We start from the raw sequence: 16846 nt of genomic DNA, 5'->3' as shown, positions 1-16846 counted from the left end.
AGACTTCATTTTGGGGGGCTCCAAAATCACTGCAGATGGGGACTGCAGCCATGAAATTAAAAGACACTTACTCCTTGGAAGAAAAGTTATGACCAACCTAGATAGCATATTCAAAAGCAGAGACATTACTTTGCCAACTAAGGTCCGTCTAGTCAAGGCTATGGTTTTTCCCGTGGTCATGTATGGATGTGAGAGTTGGACTGTGAAGAAGGCTGAGTGCTGAAGAATTGATGCGTTTGAACGGTGGTGTTGGAGAAGACTCTTGAGGGTCCCTTGGACTGCAAGGAGATCCAACCAGTCCATTCTGAAGGAGATCAGCCCTGGGATTTCTTTGGAAGGAATGATGCTAAAGCTGAAGCTCCAGTAATTTGGACACCTCATGCAAAGATTTGACTCATTGGAAAAGACTCTGATGCTGGGAAAGATTGAGGGCAGGAGGAGAAGGGGACGACAGAGGATGAGATGGCTGGATGACATCACGGACTTGATGGACGTGAGTCTGAGTGAACTTCGGGAGATGGTGATGGACAGGGAGGCCTGGTGTGCTGCGATTCATGGCGTCGCAAAGAGTCAGACACGACTGAGCAACTGAACTGAACTGAACTGAATAGGCTTTCAGCAAATAGCTGCTCACTCAGTGAATGGATAATAAATTAATAATGAATTCACAAAGGAATAATGAATGAATGAATATAAAGGGATCCAAAAATAGGATTTATTTATTAGAGGAACATCTGCCTGGAAATGTTTTCTCTAGATGAGGAATAAACACTGTGACAGCACACTGACTTCTTTTCCATAACACTGAACAATTTCTAGGGCTCTAAGAGGGGATAATTTGACCCTAAAAAAGCTTCTATTTCTAAAAATCCCAAATAAGTGACTCTGTAAAATTATATTGAAGATGACTTGGTAAATAGCTAGTTAAAATCCAAATCATTCCCATATAGTTGTGCACAATTTGCTCAAAGTTGGCACAAGATAAAGGGAAGGAGGGTACTCAGTATTACTATTTTGGACCACTAACCCTACAACAACAAATAAAACCCTGCTCTTCCTGTTATTGGCTTCCTTACTTTGTTCTTACTATTAGTGACTCATTCACAAGGTGTTTAGAGCTAGGCCATAAATGTGCAGTCTTAGCTCCCACGTGTTCTGGAAATGTGAAGTCAATAATCCTCCCGTGACTTCACGAATCAGACTTGTCTTTGTCTCCTTTCACTTCTTTCAGTACCCCCAAAAGACTCCAAGAGCTTGAAAGAAGGGGCAGACCCACCTCAAATATCTGTGGAACTCAAAGCAAGAGTACAAATAGAACCCATGTACCATGTCTGAAAGCTATACTGAGTGAAATAAGACAGAGAAAGACAAATATCATATTATATTGGTTATTTGTGAAATCTAAAACAACAGGTACAAATGAATTTATCTACAAAATAGAAAAAGAGTTACAGAAAATAAATATCATTTCAAGGGAATAAAGGAGGGGATAGACTGGGAGAGCGGAGAAGGCAATGGCACCCCACTCCAGTACTCTTGCCTGGAGAATCCCATGGATGGAGGAGCCTGATGGGCTATAGTCCATGGGATCGCTGAGGGTCGGACACGACTGAGCGACTTCACTTTCACTTTTCACTTTCATGCATTGGAGAAGGAAATGGCAACCCACTCCAGTGTCCTTGCCTTGAGAATTTCAGGGATGGGGGAGCCTGGTGGTCTGCTGTCTATGGGGTCGCACAGAGTTGGACACGACTGACCTGACTTAACAGCAGCAGCAGACTGGGAGAGAGGGGAGATTTAATTGAGAGGTTGGGATTGACATATAAACACTACTATATACAAACATATAACTAATAAGGACCTAATGTATAACACAGGGAACTCTACTCTGTAATGACCTATGTGGGAAAAAATCTAAAAGAAGAGAGTGTATATGTATAACTGATTCACTTTGTTGTACAGCAGAAACTAACACAGCACTGTAAATCAAATATAATCCAACAAAAAAAATTTTTTTTAAACCTATGAATCAAGGTAACAAAATTTAAATGAATTTTAATTTTATCATAGAAAATAATGTTCCCATACTCTTATAACTAACTACTGGAAGGCCAGGTTCAAATTTTAAAGCCATCAGATATGGCAGTATGGATATAGCAAGTTTTAGTGCTCAGTTCCCAGCCTGCATTTTCTGTTTCCAAATCCCAGTACAAGAGATCTCTCATGTGTGAGTGTGGATCCTGCAGCCCAGCCAGGCTTTAACCACGCACTTCACACTCAGTGCCCTTCAGTCCAAAGCTGCACACAAACACAGTGCTATGATCCAGCCTCAGGGAGGCAACCTGAAGAAGCTCAGGCAAGTCACAGAAGTGTGCTCAGGGCATCTGAATCATGAGCTCTGCGTATGCACGCTTGCTAAGTCACTTCAGTTTTGTCTGACTCTTTGTGACCCTATGTACTATAGCCCATCAGGATCCTCTGTCCATGGGATTCTCCAGGCAAGAATAGTGAAGTGGGTTGATATTTCCTTCTCCAGGGGATTTTCCCGGCCCAGGGATCAAACCTGTTATCTTTTATGTCTCCTGCTTTGGGAAGTGGGTTCTTACCACTAGCATCACCTGAGAAGCCCTGTGAATTCTGTAGATAATATCAACCATGTACAGTCTGAAAAACAAATTTTATAAGGTTATTAATAAAACTTTTTGGTGGTGCTAATGGTAGAAAACCTGTCTGCCAATGCAGGAGACATAAAAGACATGGGTGGGTTCAATCCCTGGGTCAGAAAGATCCCCTGGAAGAGGTCATGGCAACCCACCCCAGAATACTTGCCTGGAGAATCCCATGGACAATGACTGGTAGGCTACAGTCCATAGTGTCACAAAGAGTTGGACACAACTGAAGCGACTTAGCACTCAGCAGAGAACTGATAATGCAAAAGGCAGTATCTTGCTTTTCTGAATATTATGCTACCAGTTCCAGATATCAACAGCACTTTTAAATGTGGTGGTCAGAACACAGGAAATTACATGTTGGGTCATATATGTGTGAGCATATACACACACACACACACATACACAGTACGTAAGATAACAGAAACTTTCTGATTGCCAAATTACCCCCTCTGAGAGCCCTAGGAATTATTCTGTGTTATGGAAAAGAAGTCAGCATGCCATCAGTGTTTACTGCTCATCTAGTAGAAACATTTCCAGAAAGATGTTCCTTTAACAAATAAATCCTATTTTTTGATCCTTTTATATTCATTCATTCATTATTCCTTTGTGAATTCATTATTAATTTATTATCCATTCATTCATTGAGCAGCTATTTGCTGAAAGCCTATTATGTGCTTGGAAATGCGGTAGACATTTTGCCATTTGGGAGTTCCCCCAGGCATCAACAGGTCACCCAAATATCTAATTATAAAGGTTCTCACTATCCACCTGGGGAAGGTGAGTGGTATTCAAAGACAGTATGTGAGCGCAGATGCCTGGGGAAGTAGAGCAGAGAGGTGAGAAGTGTGGACGTTGGAGTTTGGCATCCTCATCATGGTCCAGCTCCACTATTTACCAGAGGACGAGAGACTTAACCTCTCAATTATCTCTTTGTTCGGACAATAAAATAATAGTATCTTCCCCACAGGGTTCTCAGGAAAGTTAAACAAAATAACACTTGCTACCCTCTAATAAGTGTGATTTCTTAACACCTTCAATTTTCCTATGACAGAGGGACATTAGAAAAAGGGAATGTTGCAGTCAGCTGATACAATAAGAAAGCTTGGAGCTTCATGTTCCTGCAATGTTCTTGCAATGTGCCTGGCTGACGCTCAGCACCCCTTTATCCCTCCTGTCAACTCACACACTACTCTGGCAGTTTCCTCATGTCGGCCCTTCTGGATATCTACGGTAGACAACAGTTCTCTGTAGAAATATCATGGAGTGAAAGGGAAAGAGGAGGGCGTAATCTGTACCAGGGATGCCATGCACCCTCATTCATCCTGTTAAGAAATCACCCAAGTGGTAGCTTTGTTCCTAGTCTTTGAGAGTTCCTTCTGTAGCCACACATACATACACACACACATACACACACACACACACACATATACACACACACATACACACACACACATACACACACACACACACACACACATAAATAGTTTCTTAAGCATAAAGTCACTAACTCCCAGCATAAAACAGAAAATCCACTCTTTACTCCGATGTAAAGAAAACTCTTACATGATGAGGAGTATTGCAAATTATCTAGTAAATCATAGTATTAGGTAGAATTTCAGACATTTTTTTCCTGAAGTATACTTTTTAACTAAGTAATCAGAAAAGCCTCCCTATAGCAATTGATTAGGAAATAAAGAGAACAAATTTAAAAATATTCTTCAAAGTCCATCATTCTACTATTATTTAGTAAATAGAATAAATTCCTTCCATAGGCATAAAAAGTTGCAAAGAGCCTTATGTCATAGGTTTGCTGTAATTGTTTAATCACTGCCATGTCCTACCCTTTGCGACCCTGTAGCCCTCCAGGATCCTCTATCCATGGGATTCCCGAGGCAAGAATATTAGAGTTGGTTGCCATTTCCTTCTTCAGGGGATCTTCCTGACCCAGGGATCGAACACACACCTCCTGCTTGGCAGGCAGATTTTTTACCACTGAGTCACCTAGATAATCTTAAATATAAATGTTCTGGCGAATCTTTTTTCAAGGATCTCTTAGGTCTTGAGATCCTATGGATGTATAATTGAAATAAAGCAGTTAGTTCATCTGATTGTATTAATACTCTTCCTAAGGAGAAAAAAATATTAACTTAGCCTTAATTAAAGTTTCTAGCTTTCCTGGTTAATTACACTTTTTCTACATGATCTTGGGCAAGATACTATTTAACAAATTTGAGTTGGTAAAAACAAAGTTGAATAATATTACTTACTTTTCAAAACACTTCTGGGCAGAGCAATAGTTCTTCAAGGGCAGGAACCAGGTAGATGGGTGCTTTAAACCATAGCTCATTTCTTTCTCTTTTTCCTTTAGAGTTCAGAGCTCTCAAACATTGTGAACAATTAGAGAACAGTCTTATCAATCTCTCTCAAGAATTCAGCTAAAAGAAAAACTCTAGGTGAAATGGAATGCCTCTTCTAGAGAATTCTCTACAGCAGAATGCTGAGAGCTTCCCTCCCTCTACCACCCTTAGACTTCCTTTCCTTTACACATAAACTTCATTAAGAGCTTATGTTCAATCAAATGAGTTGTTCAACTGCATTTCTAAAAATTGGCGCAATGCACACTATAGTTCCTGGATTAACACTAATATGCAGGCTAGTTTGTGATGCTTTCAAGATTTGTTGCAGACAAGACAAAAGGGATTCACATTGCCTTGGAAGATTCTCTGATGAGACCTCAGAAGGAACTTCTGGACACCAGGAAATGTTATACCCTAGAGGAGTAGGACACAAAAGGAGCTGTACAATCTTCTTTCATTTGATAAGAGCTTAAAAAGGAAATGAATAAAGGAAGACCACTTATAGGCAAAAGGCTAGAAGAGCTGATCTTTCAACGTGTCCCTTTGACCCTAGTACTCAATTCCTATTATCATTTGTGGGCCAGTAAACACTACTGAGGTCCTTGCTTAATATTTGACACCTGATAAAGTCACCTATGCCTCCCAGCTATAATCAAGAACAATACATTATAATTTTTATACTGCCTTCTCTTTTATACCAAAGTCATCAAATTTGTTCTCATGCATGTACTCAGGTACTGGATGAGTTAAGAGTGTGTTAAGAAAGAATACATTTTCTAAATCACCTCTTTCTGTTCATTCTTTGACATGGCAGCAGGATGTCACATGTTTTTTTCTCAGCTTCTTCACGGCTGTCTTCATATCAGTGTTCCTGAGAGTATAAATGAGGGGGTTCAACATAGGTGTGATCACTGTGTAGAAGACAGAGAAAACTTTGTCCACAGAGAAGCTGCAGAAAGGTCTCAGGTAGATGAATACACACGGCACAAAGATCAGACTGACCACTGTTAGGTGGGAGGCACAGGTAGAGAGTGCCCTGCTCTGGCCCTGGTGGAGCCGAGTTCTCAGGGTGACCAGGATGACGGCATAAGAGAAGAGCAAGACCAAGAAACAGACCAGAGACAACAGACCACTGTTGGAGACCATCAGCACCTCTACTACGTATGTGTCTGTGCAGGCTAGCTTGATGACCTGTGGGACGTCACAGTAGAAGTTGTCCAGTTTATCGGGCCCACAGAAGGGCAGCTGAATGACCAGTATGACCTGTGTGATAGAATGGACAAAACCCCCACACCAACAGGCAAAAACCATCTGAAAGCAGAGCTGGCGGTTCATGACTGTCAGGTAGTGCAAAGGATTACATATGGCAACATACCTATCGTAGGCCATGGCTGTCAGCAGAAACATCTCACTGGCACCCAGAAAGTGCAGGAAGTAGATCTGGGCCAGGCATCCTGAAAAAGAGATGATCTTGTCCTCCTGTAGGAAATCTCCTAACATCTTGGGCACAGTAACACAGCTCAGGCATAGGTCAATGAAGGATAGGTGGCCCAAAAAATAGTACATAGGTGATTGGAGCAGGTGAGTATCAGCTCGCACTGTTACCACTATCAAGAGGTTTCCCAGGACAATGGCCATGTAAAACAACAGAAATATTAAGAAGAGAAATAGCTGCAGCTCCAAGGATGATGATAGACCCAGAAGAACAAATTCTGTCACCTTAGAATCATTTTCTTTTTTCATCAGGTCAAGAATACCAAGTGACCTAAGAAAGATGAATTAAATACGAACAAGAGAGAATTAAGCTAGACAAAAGGCCAAAAAAAAAAAAAAAAAAAAAGAGGCAACTGAAATAATTGAAGAAATGGGAATTAGGATCCAGATGGGTTATATTAGAATTAGGTAGGCTCCGGACACTATTGCCATGAATCCAGCTATTGTTGTATTGCCACTAAGTAGTGTCCGACTCTTTTGTGACCCCATGGACTGTAGCCCACCAGCTTCCTCCATCCACGGTATTTCCCAGTTGATGAACCCACTACAGTGGGTTAGCATTTCCTTCTTCAGGGAATCTTCCCACCCCAGGGATTGAACCTACATCTCCTACATTGTCAGATGAATTCTTTACTGTTGAGCTTCCAGGGAAGCCCCCATGAACTCAGTGCCTTCTGTTATGTAAATTTGATCCTATCTTATGCAAATCTTGTAGTCACCTTCTAAAATGCTATCATCCCTAGAATTCTCTGATGCTGTGGGAATTTCACTGTTCTGTGAATGCTTCTAAGTGTATAAACCAAGAACAAGACTCAAATGATTTCCTAAATTTAAGATTAATAAATGTCAATATAGAGAAAGAGTATGAACAACAGAAGGTATAAAAAGTATTTCAGAGTCAGAAAGAGGTGTAAGGGAGGAGACTGGAGATCTGAGAAACTTACATCATTGAGTATCAGGAACTATGCAGTTTTATTTTACCCTGCTCTTCATTCCACCAGCCCCTTCTTCATAGTCTCAGGCTAGGAAAATGAGAAATTCTCAGATGACCATCGAAGTTGCCCCGTCTGTGCCCTAATGCTGTTCTTATGAGTCACGCCCTAATTGAGGGCTGGCTGCAAGGACTGGAGAGATCCCCTCTCCCTAGTGCTTTGTCTGTATCTGAAGCTTTTATGGTCCTTATGCCACCTTTCAGCCTAACGAGCCCTGGGATTCCCTGGGCTGCTGTTGTTTGAGTTGTCTGTATGTCAGTTCTTGCTGGAAAGCTGACTTTAGGCTCTGAAGGTTCTGAACAGTCAAACCTTATTGTACAACACAGCCCTCCCATTTACCTACTTCGTGTTGATTAATTTGACACTACGTGTGTTACTAATTTTCCATATGTCAGTCTGTTATCTGAGTAAAATGATTCTCAATGGTTTCCCAACCATGCTTCCTGGAGTGGGTTAGGCTGAATGATAAATGCCAAGTCACCATAGGAAGCTATACAAGCAGGAACACTTCCTTCAGGGTGTTACAGAGCCTTAACACAACACAAGTCTCTTGATAATACTTCAAGCGTCTTCTCTGGTGCCTGTGTATGGATCTTATCCAGAAAACAAAGATGCTATCTTTAGTACCTGACTGTGATGCTGTCAAAGTAAAATTTTTTATGTTATAAAACATAATTCTGATATGGCTGATTCATGTTGAAGTTTGACAGAAAACAACAAAATTCCATAAAGCAATTATCCTTTAATAAAAAATAAATTAAAAAAACATAATTCTGAAATAGATGATGAACACATGTCAAAATTGTATTTAATTCTTTAGTGAGGGATGATAGGATGACAAAGCCAATTCAAAAAACAATATAAATAATAAATTTATATAAACACAGTATAAAAAAGAACACTAAAATAAAATTTCTAAGGTATACATAAACCAGTTAATGCCCTAAAGGAAAACACAAGCTTAACATTTGGGATTTTTCCCCCACACTAACAAGAAAATTAACACAGTTTAGCAGTTTTCTATTATATCTATCTATATAATTGTATACATCTGTAATCCCATAAATAGCAAATACTAGGTTAAAATTACATCCTTCTAGAGTTAGATGAGCCTTAAGTAGTCTTGTTAAATAATATTTTAACATGACATTAAAAGGTAACACTTATACTTGGATTTCACCTTAGGATAAGAATAAGAAATAAAGCATACCAACAGGATAATATCAGACCTTTCTCTTTTGCAGAAGGAATTCTCATGGCAGACAGGTTTTTAGCTTTTTTTTCCCTCCCACTTCAAAGTGACAGTTCAAGGGAAAAGATGAGATATACGCAGGTGAGAGTAGGACCCACACCGAGTTAGATTATCCAGGCATTGTAGAAGTCAATATCGCCCATCCAACTGCATCAGCGTAGCTTCCAGGGTCCCTGAAAGAGACATACCCAGTCATTAGAGTCATTGCTCTCCAGAATGCCCAAACTTATAGCTTCTCATCAGCCTCATCTATGGCTTCTTAATAGGACATTTATTATCTTCTTACTCTAGATAAAAATTTCCAAGTCAGTTTTATCCTAAGAATTACTTCCCATTAGCATAGTTGACATTCTACCATTTTTAGGTTTTCAATGAACAGAGATAGAAAATTAACCCAAAATAATATTTACTTAGAAAAACTTATTGCAGTTACTTTGTTTTATTTTAATTTTATTTATTTATTTATTTTTTAATTTTTATTTTTACTTTATTTTACTTTACAATACTGTATTGGTTTTGCCATACATCAACACGAATCCACCATGGGTGTACATGAGTTCCCAAACATGAACCCCTCTCCCACATCCCACCCCACACCATCCCTCTGGATCATCCCTGTGCACCAGCCCCAAGTATCCTGTATCCTGCATCAAACATAGACTGGTGATTCGTTTCTTACATGATAGTATACATGTTTCAATGCCATTCTCCCAAATCATCCCACCCTCTCCCTCTCCCTCAGAGTCCAAAAGTCTGCTCTACACATCTGTGTCTCCTTTGCTGTCTCACATACAGGGTCATCATTACTATCTTTCTAAATTCCATATATATGTGTTAGTGTACTGTATTGGTGTTTTTCTTTCTGGCTTACTTCACTCTGTATAATCGGTTCCAGTTTCATCCATCTCATTAGAACTGATTCAAATGTATTCTTTTTAATGGCTGAGTAATACTCCGAAGGAAAGTAAATTATTCACTTTAGTTACTTTGAACTAAAGTGAATAATTTACTTTCCTTCAAATTTCTAAATCTTTCTGTTTCATCTCAAGTTTTATGTTTTATCACTTTTATTTTATATCCAGCATAAGGAGATCAGTCCTGGGTGTTCACTGGAAGGACTGATGTTGAAGCTAAACTCCAATACATTGGCCACCTGATGCAAAGAGCTGACTCGTTGGAAAAGACCCTGATGCTGGGAAAGATTGAGGGCAGGAAGAGAAGGGGCCGACAGAGGATGAGATGGTTGGATGGCATCACCAACTCAATGGACATGGGTTTGGGTGGACTCCGGGAGTTGGTGATGGACAGGGAGGCCTGGTATGCTGTGGTTCATGGGGTTGCAAAGAGTTGGACACGACTGAGCAACTGAACTGAACTGAACTAGCCATTTATGTTTTCAAACAAATTACTCTTCTTTGCTCTTAATAAGTAAAAACATATCTATTATTTTACATATACATTTGCATTTCCTTGACACCTATGTATCTGGTAGAGTCTCAACCATCTATATTGCTTACACTTGTCAACAAAACGATACTTGAGGATTTTTGTCGTATACAAACATCTCAGCAGATTAGGAATAAGCACACATTTTATGAATTCCTATAGTCACAAAAATTCCTTTTTGTTTCTTAAAGAGGTGAAAATAAAAATGTGCCTTAACATCGCCTAAGCATAGCTAAACACCCTATCAAACTGTTATCAAATAGCCATTCTATAATATATATAATATATAAAAATAGAAAAATCAGAACTAAGCATGCTTCTCACTCAAATTCTAGGGAACTGTATGTAGGGAAGGTTGCCTTGGTAATAAGTAGATGGGAAGGGAAAAAAAGCCCTTTAGAAGCTGGGGTTACAGAGAGGCCCTCACGAATGTAGCAGCCTTAGTTTACATATCAGGAATCTCAGACTTTGCTTTCACTTAGGGATATCTTTAACAAATAGTGTCCTCTGGTGCCTGACAGCCACAAGCCCAAACCCTGGGTGAGGAAGGGATTTTCCTCCTGGGTCTCACAGAATCCACACACACGTCTTTCTCATAGACAAAGAGCAGACAAAGCCAAAGACAACTGAAATACTTCAAAAACAATTTCTTTTAGTTGTAATACTATTGTACTGCCACAGTAATGCAACAAATGACCACCAACTCAGTGGCTTAAACAAATACATTTATTATCTTTACAATTCTATAGGTCAGAAGTCTAACAAAGTCTTGCTGTGCTAAATATCAGTGTTGGCAGGGCTATAGTCCTTTCTGGAGGCTTTGGAAAGAATCTGCAAAGCCTGCAACACTAAATCAAGCCTTGTCTCACACCTACCATCTTTCTGGTTCCTGAAACCAGGAAAGGTTCAATGCTCTTAAGGACACAAGGTTACACCTTGAATGGGGCCACCTAGAAACTGAAAGTTTTCCCAGCTGAAACCCTTATCTTAGTACATCAAAGTCCATTTCACCAGGTGAACTAGCAGATTCACAGGCTTGGAATATGTTAGTTTGAGGATTAGGCCTCTGAGATTTTTGGTGCTGTTATTTTTCTTACCACAATATACAATATAACAAAGTGTCACAAGTTAGAGCCACCAAAAAGCTCAGACACAAGAGACAGACACCCAGACTTCAGACACTGGGCTTATCACACATGGTTTATAAAAGAACTCTCAGATACAGATTGTTTAAAAATTATGTCTAAAGAAGTAAAACACAAAGTCTGGATATTTATTAGAGTTAGGAAGGGTGCACCTCACATGTTTCTCCAACTGCTTTTATTTAACGTGTATTTGTTTAACACCAATCCTCCATGGATGTTGTTCCTGCTGATGCACTTCTGATTAGGCAGTTTCCCTCCCAGGATATTCAAGATATAATTCCACATCCGGATTTCACTGTAGATATTGAGCAATCAACTTTCTGCATAAGTCCTACTTCTGGAGATGTAACCAATCAATTTTTTTCTCTTGTTCCTTTTCAAGTAATATTTTTGTCTTTAGTTTTCTGTTGCTTACATATAACTCATATAAGTATGAATCTATTCTTATTTATACTGTTTGTAATGTGTTGGGCTTGCTCTTTGAGACTGTAGATTTTTGTGCTTGACCAAATCTATAAAAATTTTCAAACATTTTGTCTTTTAATATTTACTTCTGTCTGCTTCTCTCATCTTTTTCAGTTGTCAAACTAATATTGGACTTCCACTTTAACTTCTCTTTCATTTTTCTCTTTTTTATCTATTCAGAATGCATTACTTATTCTTCTGATACAGTCTTGAGTTAATATATTTTTTATCTGCTCTCCAGTCTGCTGTTAAACTAGTCCACTAAATTTCTTTTTTTTAAATTTCTGGATGGTCATTAACTTTTCTCCAAAGAATATTTCTACATCCAATTAATCAACATGTTGACACGTCTACCTGAAGCTAGTGGGTAAAGATGTTAAATGACAAAGAAGTTTAAATCAATTGCCATGATAGAATGCAAGAAGGTTTCTGTCCCTTTACAAGGAAAAGTTATTAGGAAAGCAGAAGTCTAGCCTTTTAAAAAACATGTTGACATTCTTTTTTGGCTTGTTTGTTTGGCAGCTTGGCTTGAGGGATCTTAGTTCCCTGACCAGGAATTGAACACATGCCCTCAGCAGTGAAAGCAGAGAGTGCTAACCCCTGGGCTTCAGGGAATTTCCCTACGTTAACTTTCTTATCTCTCTTTTTCCACCTTTTTAGGACTGAAAGAGGTGGAAGTTTAAAAAGTGCTGAGCCTTAGCTTTTATGGAGAAGAAAAAAAGATGTCTGTGTGCTCAGTTGCTCAGGCATTTCTGACTCTTTACCACCCCATGAGCTGTAACCCTCCAGGCCCCTCCATCCATGGGATTTCTCAGGCAAGAATGCTGGAGTGGGTTGCCATTTCCTGCTCCAAGGGATCTTCCTGAGCCAGGAGTCAAACCCACATCTCCTGCACTGGCAGGTGAATTCTTTACCATTGTGCCTTAGGTTTTATGGAGAAGAGAAAAAGATGCCTGAAAGTGAAAGTGAAGTCGCTCAGTCGTGTCTGACTCTTTGAGACCCGCGGACTGTAGCCCACCAAGCTCCTCTGTCCATGGGATTCTCCAGGCAAGAATACTGGAGTGGGTTGCTAAATCTTGGTTGCTAAACCCAATGCTAGGGAACAGTGGCTTCCCCCAGCAGCAAGAAGAGGGACTGTGTCAGCTAAAATGACTCTAAATATCATAGAAAACAAATATACATGTCAAATATTTCTGTCCACTAAGCAGAATATATGTCCAATGAATTCCCAATTTGTGAAATAGAATGGATATCTTTGCACACTTGATAATAATAAAAATATTTCCATCACAATGGAAAACCTCCCACCATAATGCACATGAAGTTTGAAACACTGGTCTTACTTCATCACAACGCAGAAAGAGTTTTATTTGGGACAGGGTAAAAACCAACAGTTGGCAACCTATGGCGAGCCTAGCACAGATGAAATTAAGATAGAACTGATCCTAGACAAAATTGTTAAGTAGGGAAAGTGTGTCTTGGCCCATGTGCACTCTACCTTGGGTCCTGCAGTCCTAGTCACGCACATGTTGTAGTTCTGCCACCTCAAACTGGCTCTTGATGCTCACAGCTCCCCACCTTGCACTATAATGACCTATAAATACTTCAAATTTCCAATATTTTTTGCTCAACCTTTCACTACCACATAGAAATAGACACTAACAGACTGATTATATCAATCTGTGTTACTGTAACCTGACTCCAGAGATCCTCTAAAAGGTCATTCAAGGAATTCCCTGGTGGTCCAGTGGTTAGGACTTCACATTCTCACTGCAAAGGGCTTGGGTTCAATCTCTGGTTGGGGAGCTAAAACCCCACATGGTACACAGCATAACCAAAGATTTTTTTTTTAATTAAAGTATAAAAAAATGGTCATTCACAACTGACGTCTCTGTTTTCTTCTGCCGTTTTCCATGACTGTATGTACTCCCTTATCTTGATCTACAAAGCAAAACTACAAAAATAAGTGTTTTGTGGTTTATCCACGAATAATACAGAAAATACTCCTGTTATATTTTTTGGTGAAAAAAAACAATTTTGTAAAGTTTATTTCAACCTAAATGAAATGTGAATTTTGTTTGAAAAAATAAATGGTCATTCAGATAGTGACTCTGAAAAAAATATGGAGGTAACACCTCAAGGAAGATGTTTTTGAAATAGCATTATTGAGCCTATTATATTGATCAAAAAAGATAATTATTTTTTTGTACACAAAAAAGTTAGAATAACATTGGGAATAATTTCAAGAATCTTAAGAGAAAACTCATCATACTATGATGTGTGCTACGTTGCTTCAGTCGTGTTCAACTCTGTGAATCTATGGACTGTAGCCTGCCAGGCTCCTCTGTCCATGGGATTCTCCAGGCAAGAATGCTGGAAGGGGTTGCCATGCCCTCCTCCAGGGGATCTTCCTGACCCAGGGATCAAACCCATGTCTCTTAAATCTCCTTCATTGGCAGGTGGGTTCTTTACCACTAACGCCAGCTGGGAAGGCCTCATACTATGATAGTACAGAGCTAATACAGTTAGACCACTGATTCTGAAGGAAACAAAAAATAAACCATAATGGCACCACTAGAAACAAAGATCTCATATTCCTTAAGTTTTTCCCTTTTTTTTCCTCATAAGAAAAACATTTTCAATTTTCTGCATTTCTCTGGTGATCGATTATATGGCTGTCACTTTTCCCTAGAGCAACCATGGTCTTACAGAATAAAAAGATATTTCATAATTAACTTTGAGTTCAGAAGACACAACCATATGCTCAGTTCACACAACTACTTATTTTTCCTAGTTGCTCTCTAAAAAGTATTTAATCAGAGATGGTAAAGGCAGATACTGGCCTGAGAGACTAGCCTTCCCAAAGGATAACTTTTTTTTTTTTAAGGACAACTTTTTAAAATATACAAAGAACCAAATCTTTAGGATGCTCTCCAGAACTCTATTTTTTAAATTTGTTTTTAATTAGAGGACTGTTGCTTTACAATGTTGTGTTGGTTCAGAACTCCCTTTTTTTTTTTTTAAGATTAAAAAATTTATGTAGATGATACTTGAATCCTTTCTTCCAAATTAAAAACTAGAAACCACTCCCAGAGTCTAACCTTCATCATCCTCCAGACAACTCCCCTGACAAGAATCTTGGCAGTCACTGCCAAGTTAATTGTACAAAAGGAGGTTTGTTTTTCAGTGAAAGTCCTGGGAATCACAATTTTGAGATAGGAGCTGAGAAGCAAGGACACACTGACTCAGTTCCTCCTGAGCATAGCTCACAGGTATGCAGAAATAAATCTCATCATGTCCCTATATTTTCTTTTTTCCTCAAGAAATAATCCTAAATTTGTTTCTTGGTGGTGGTGGTGGTGGTCGTGGTATTCTTGATAAAAGATCTGAGGACCAAAAATCTAAATAGCTTCAATTCCCAGGCAAATCTGTGGTGTTTGTCATTAAAAGAAGTAAGTATAGATGAATCCTTTTTCTAGCTTTTTCACAACTCTAAGTGACAGTATGCTCTTTTGAAAGCAAAAAAAGAGTTCAGTTATGACTAGCAATTCATAGGAGATGATGTCAAGCAGGATTAAAAGTATTGCTTCCCTGGTTCCACTTATAGGAGCTGTATCTACATATCCGTATATTGTTTCGGAGAGACAGAAACAACGACAAACTACAGTAATTACCATCCACTTGGAAGTCCAGGTAGGTTAAGGAATTAGGAAAAGCAAAGCAGTTTGGGAATGTTTCACAAATTCTTTTTAAAGCTAAAAGAATATTAACCCTGTTTTGTTTTTACTCATATGTATATATAATTGTCTGTCTACTGGGTAATCAAGTCTTGGGAAATCATAACAATGGTTTTGATAAACAATGATAGAATAGATTCCATGATATCACTGCATTTAGAAAGAAGAGATAGAGATACAGATCCTGGCCAAACCAGGGCTAACGACTGTCAGGGAGACATTCAAAGTTCTTCTGGAGGAAGTTTCAGACATCAATGTGGTTCATACCGATACCAGAGTGTCCCTCGAGAATAATAAAATATTTCTTTCCCTTAAGAAAGGAAACCAAATTAAACTATTTTAGGTCTTTCTTTTTCCAAGGTTGCTATATGTTTTCTTCAGTATATTGATCATCAGAAACCAGATCATTAAATGTTTTGAAAAATCATCAACTCAATCTAGATCAGAATCCCAGCCCCAGCTTCTTCTTAAATACAACGCCAAGTCAGTCTGTCTCACTGGCGGCTGCTTCCTCCCATTATATTTCCCCATTTCCAAGGTCTTCATGGAGTCATTTTCTTCTAATAATACCTGCAGAGAAATTTGATTGAAAGAATCAACTACCTTCAGGTAACCATATGAAGAGAAAAAAGCAGAGTTAGTCAAAGGAAATATGGGTTAAAAAAATGCAGCATTACTGAGTAATTTAGTTTAGAGTGGAAAGAGTATCAGGGCTGCATCTACCCACCCAAGGACCTTGGCCATGTATTTCCACACAGCCTGCATTTCTGGAATGTGACATCAGTTGATAATGAGTGTACTCAGCTGCACAGGACATCCAGCCTTCCTGGAAGTCCATTTGGACAGCCCCTGCTGTTGTTCCCAAGTGTCTTCTCAGTACTTTTGTATGTCCTCTTAATACTCTCATGATCATAGTGAAGCCCTTTCCTTTTTCTCTGTGGACAAATAAGAGAATGGAAGGACTTCAGTAAGATCCAAGGGGACCAGTGCACATGCATTTTTGAGGTAGCTGGGTCAACTTTGGGACCTCACTTGGGTGACCAGCTATCCCTGCTTCCCTGGGGCTGAGGGTTCCCTGAGTTACAAGACTTTCAGGGTTAAAATGAGTTCAGTCCCAGGCAAACTGGCACATTTGGTTACTCTAGTCTCATACCATATTGATCCATCATCTCCTCTTTTTGCCATATCCTTGCACTCATCCGCCCCCAACTTTCTTCTTCAAGGTCCAATGGTATGGTTCTTTCCTTGCATATGTGAAATGATTAAGGCTTCCAAGTGGAAAGTTA

The 16846-nt window shown here is 39.2% G+C and overlaps 1 protein-coding gene across 1 annotated transcript; it reads right to left on the bottom strand.

Annotated features, from left to right (window-relative positions):
- Positions 1–5824: 5824 nt before the first annotated feature.
- LOC128054773 (olfactory receptor 4Q3) lies at positions 5825–6787 on the bottom strand. Its single transcript, XM_052647343.1, has one exon. The coding sequence runs from the start codon at positions 6770–6772 to the stop codon at positions 5825–5827; it is 948 nt and encodes a 315-aa protein (XP_052503303.1). The 5' UTR covers positions 6773–6787.
- Positions 6788–16846: the final 10059 nt, after the last annotated feature.

Source organism: Budorcas taxicolor, chromosome 10 (assembly GCF_023091745.1).
Source record: "Budorcas taxicolor isolate Tak-1 chromosome 10, Takin1.1, whole genome shotgun sequence".
NCBI lineage: Eukaryota > Metazoa > Chordata > Mammalia > Artiodactyla > Bovidae > Budorcas > Budorcas taxicolor.
This window is presented reverse-complemented; position numbering and strand designations above follow the sequence as displayed.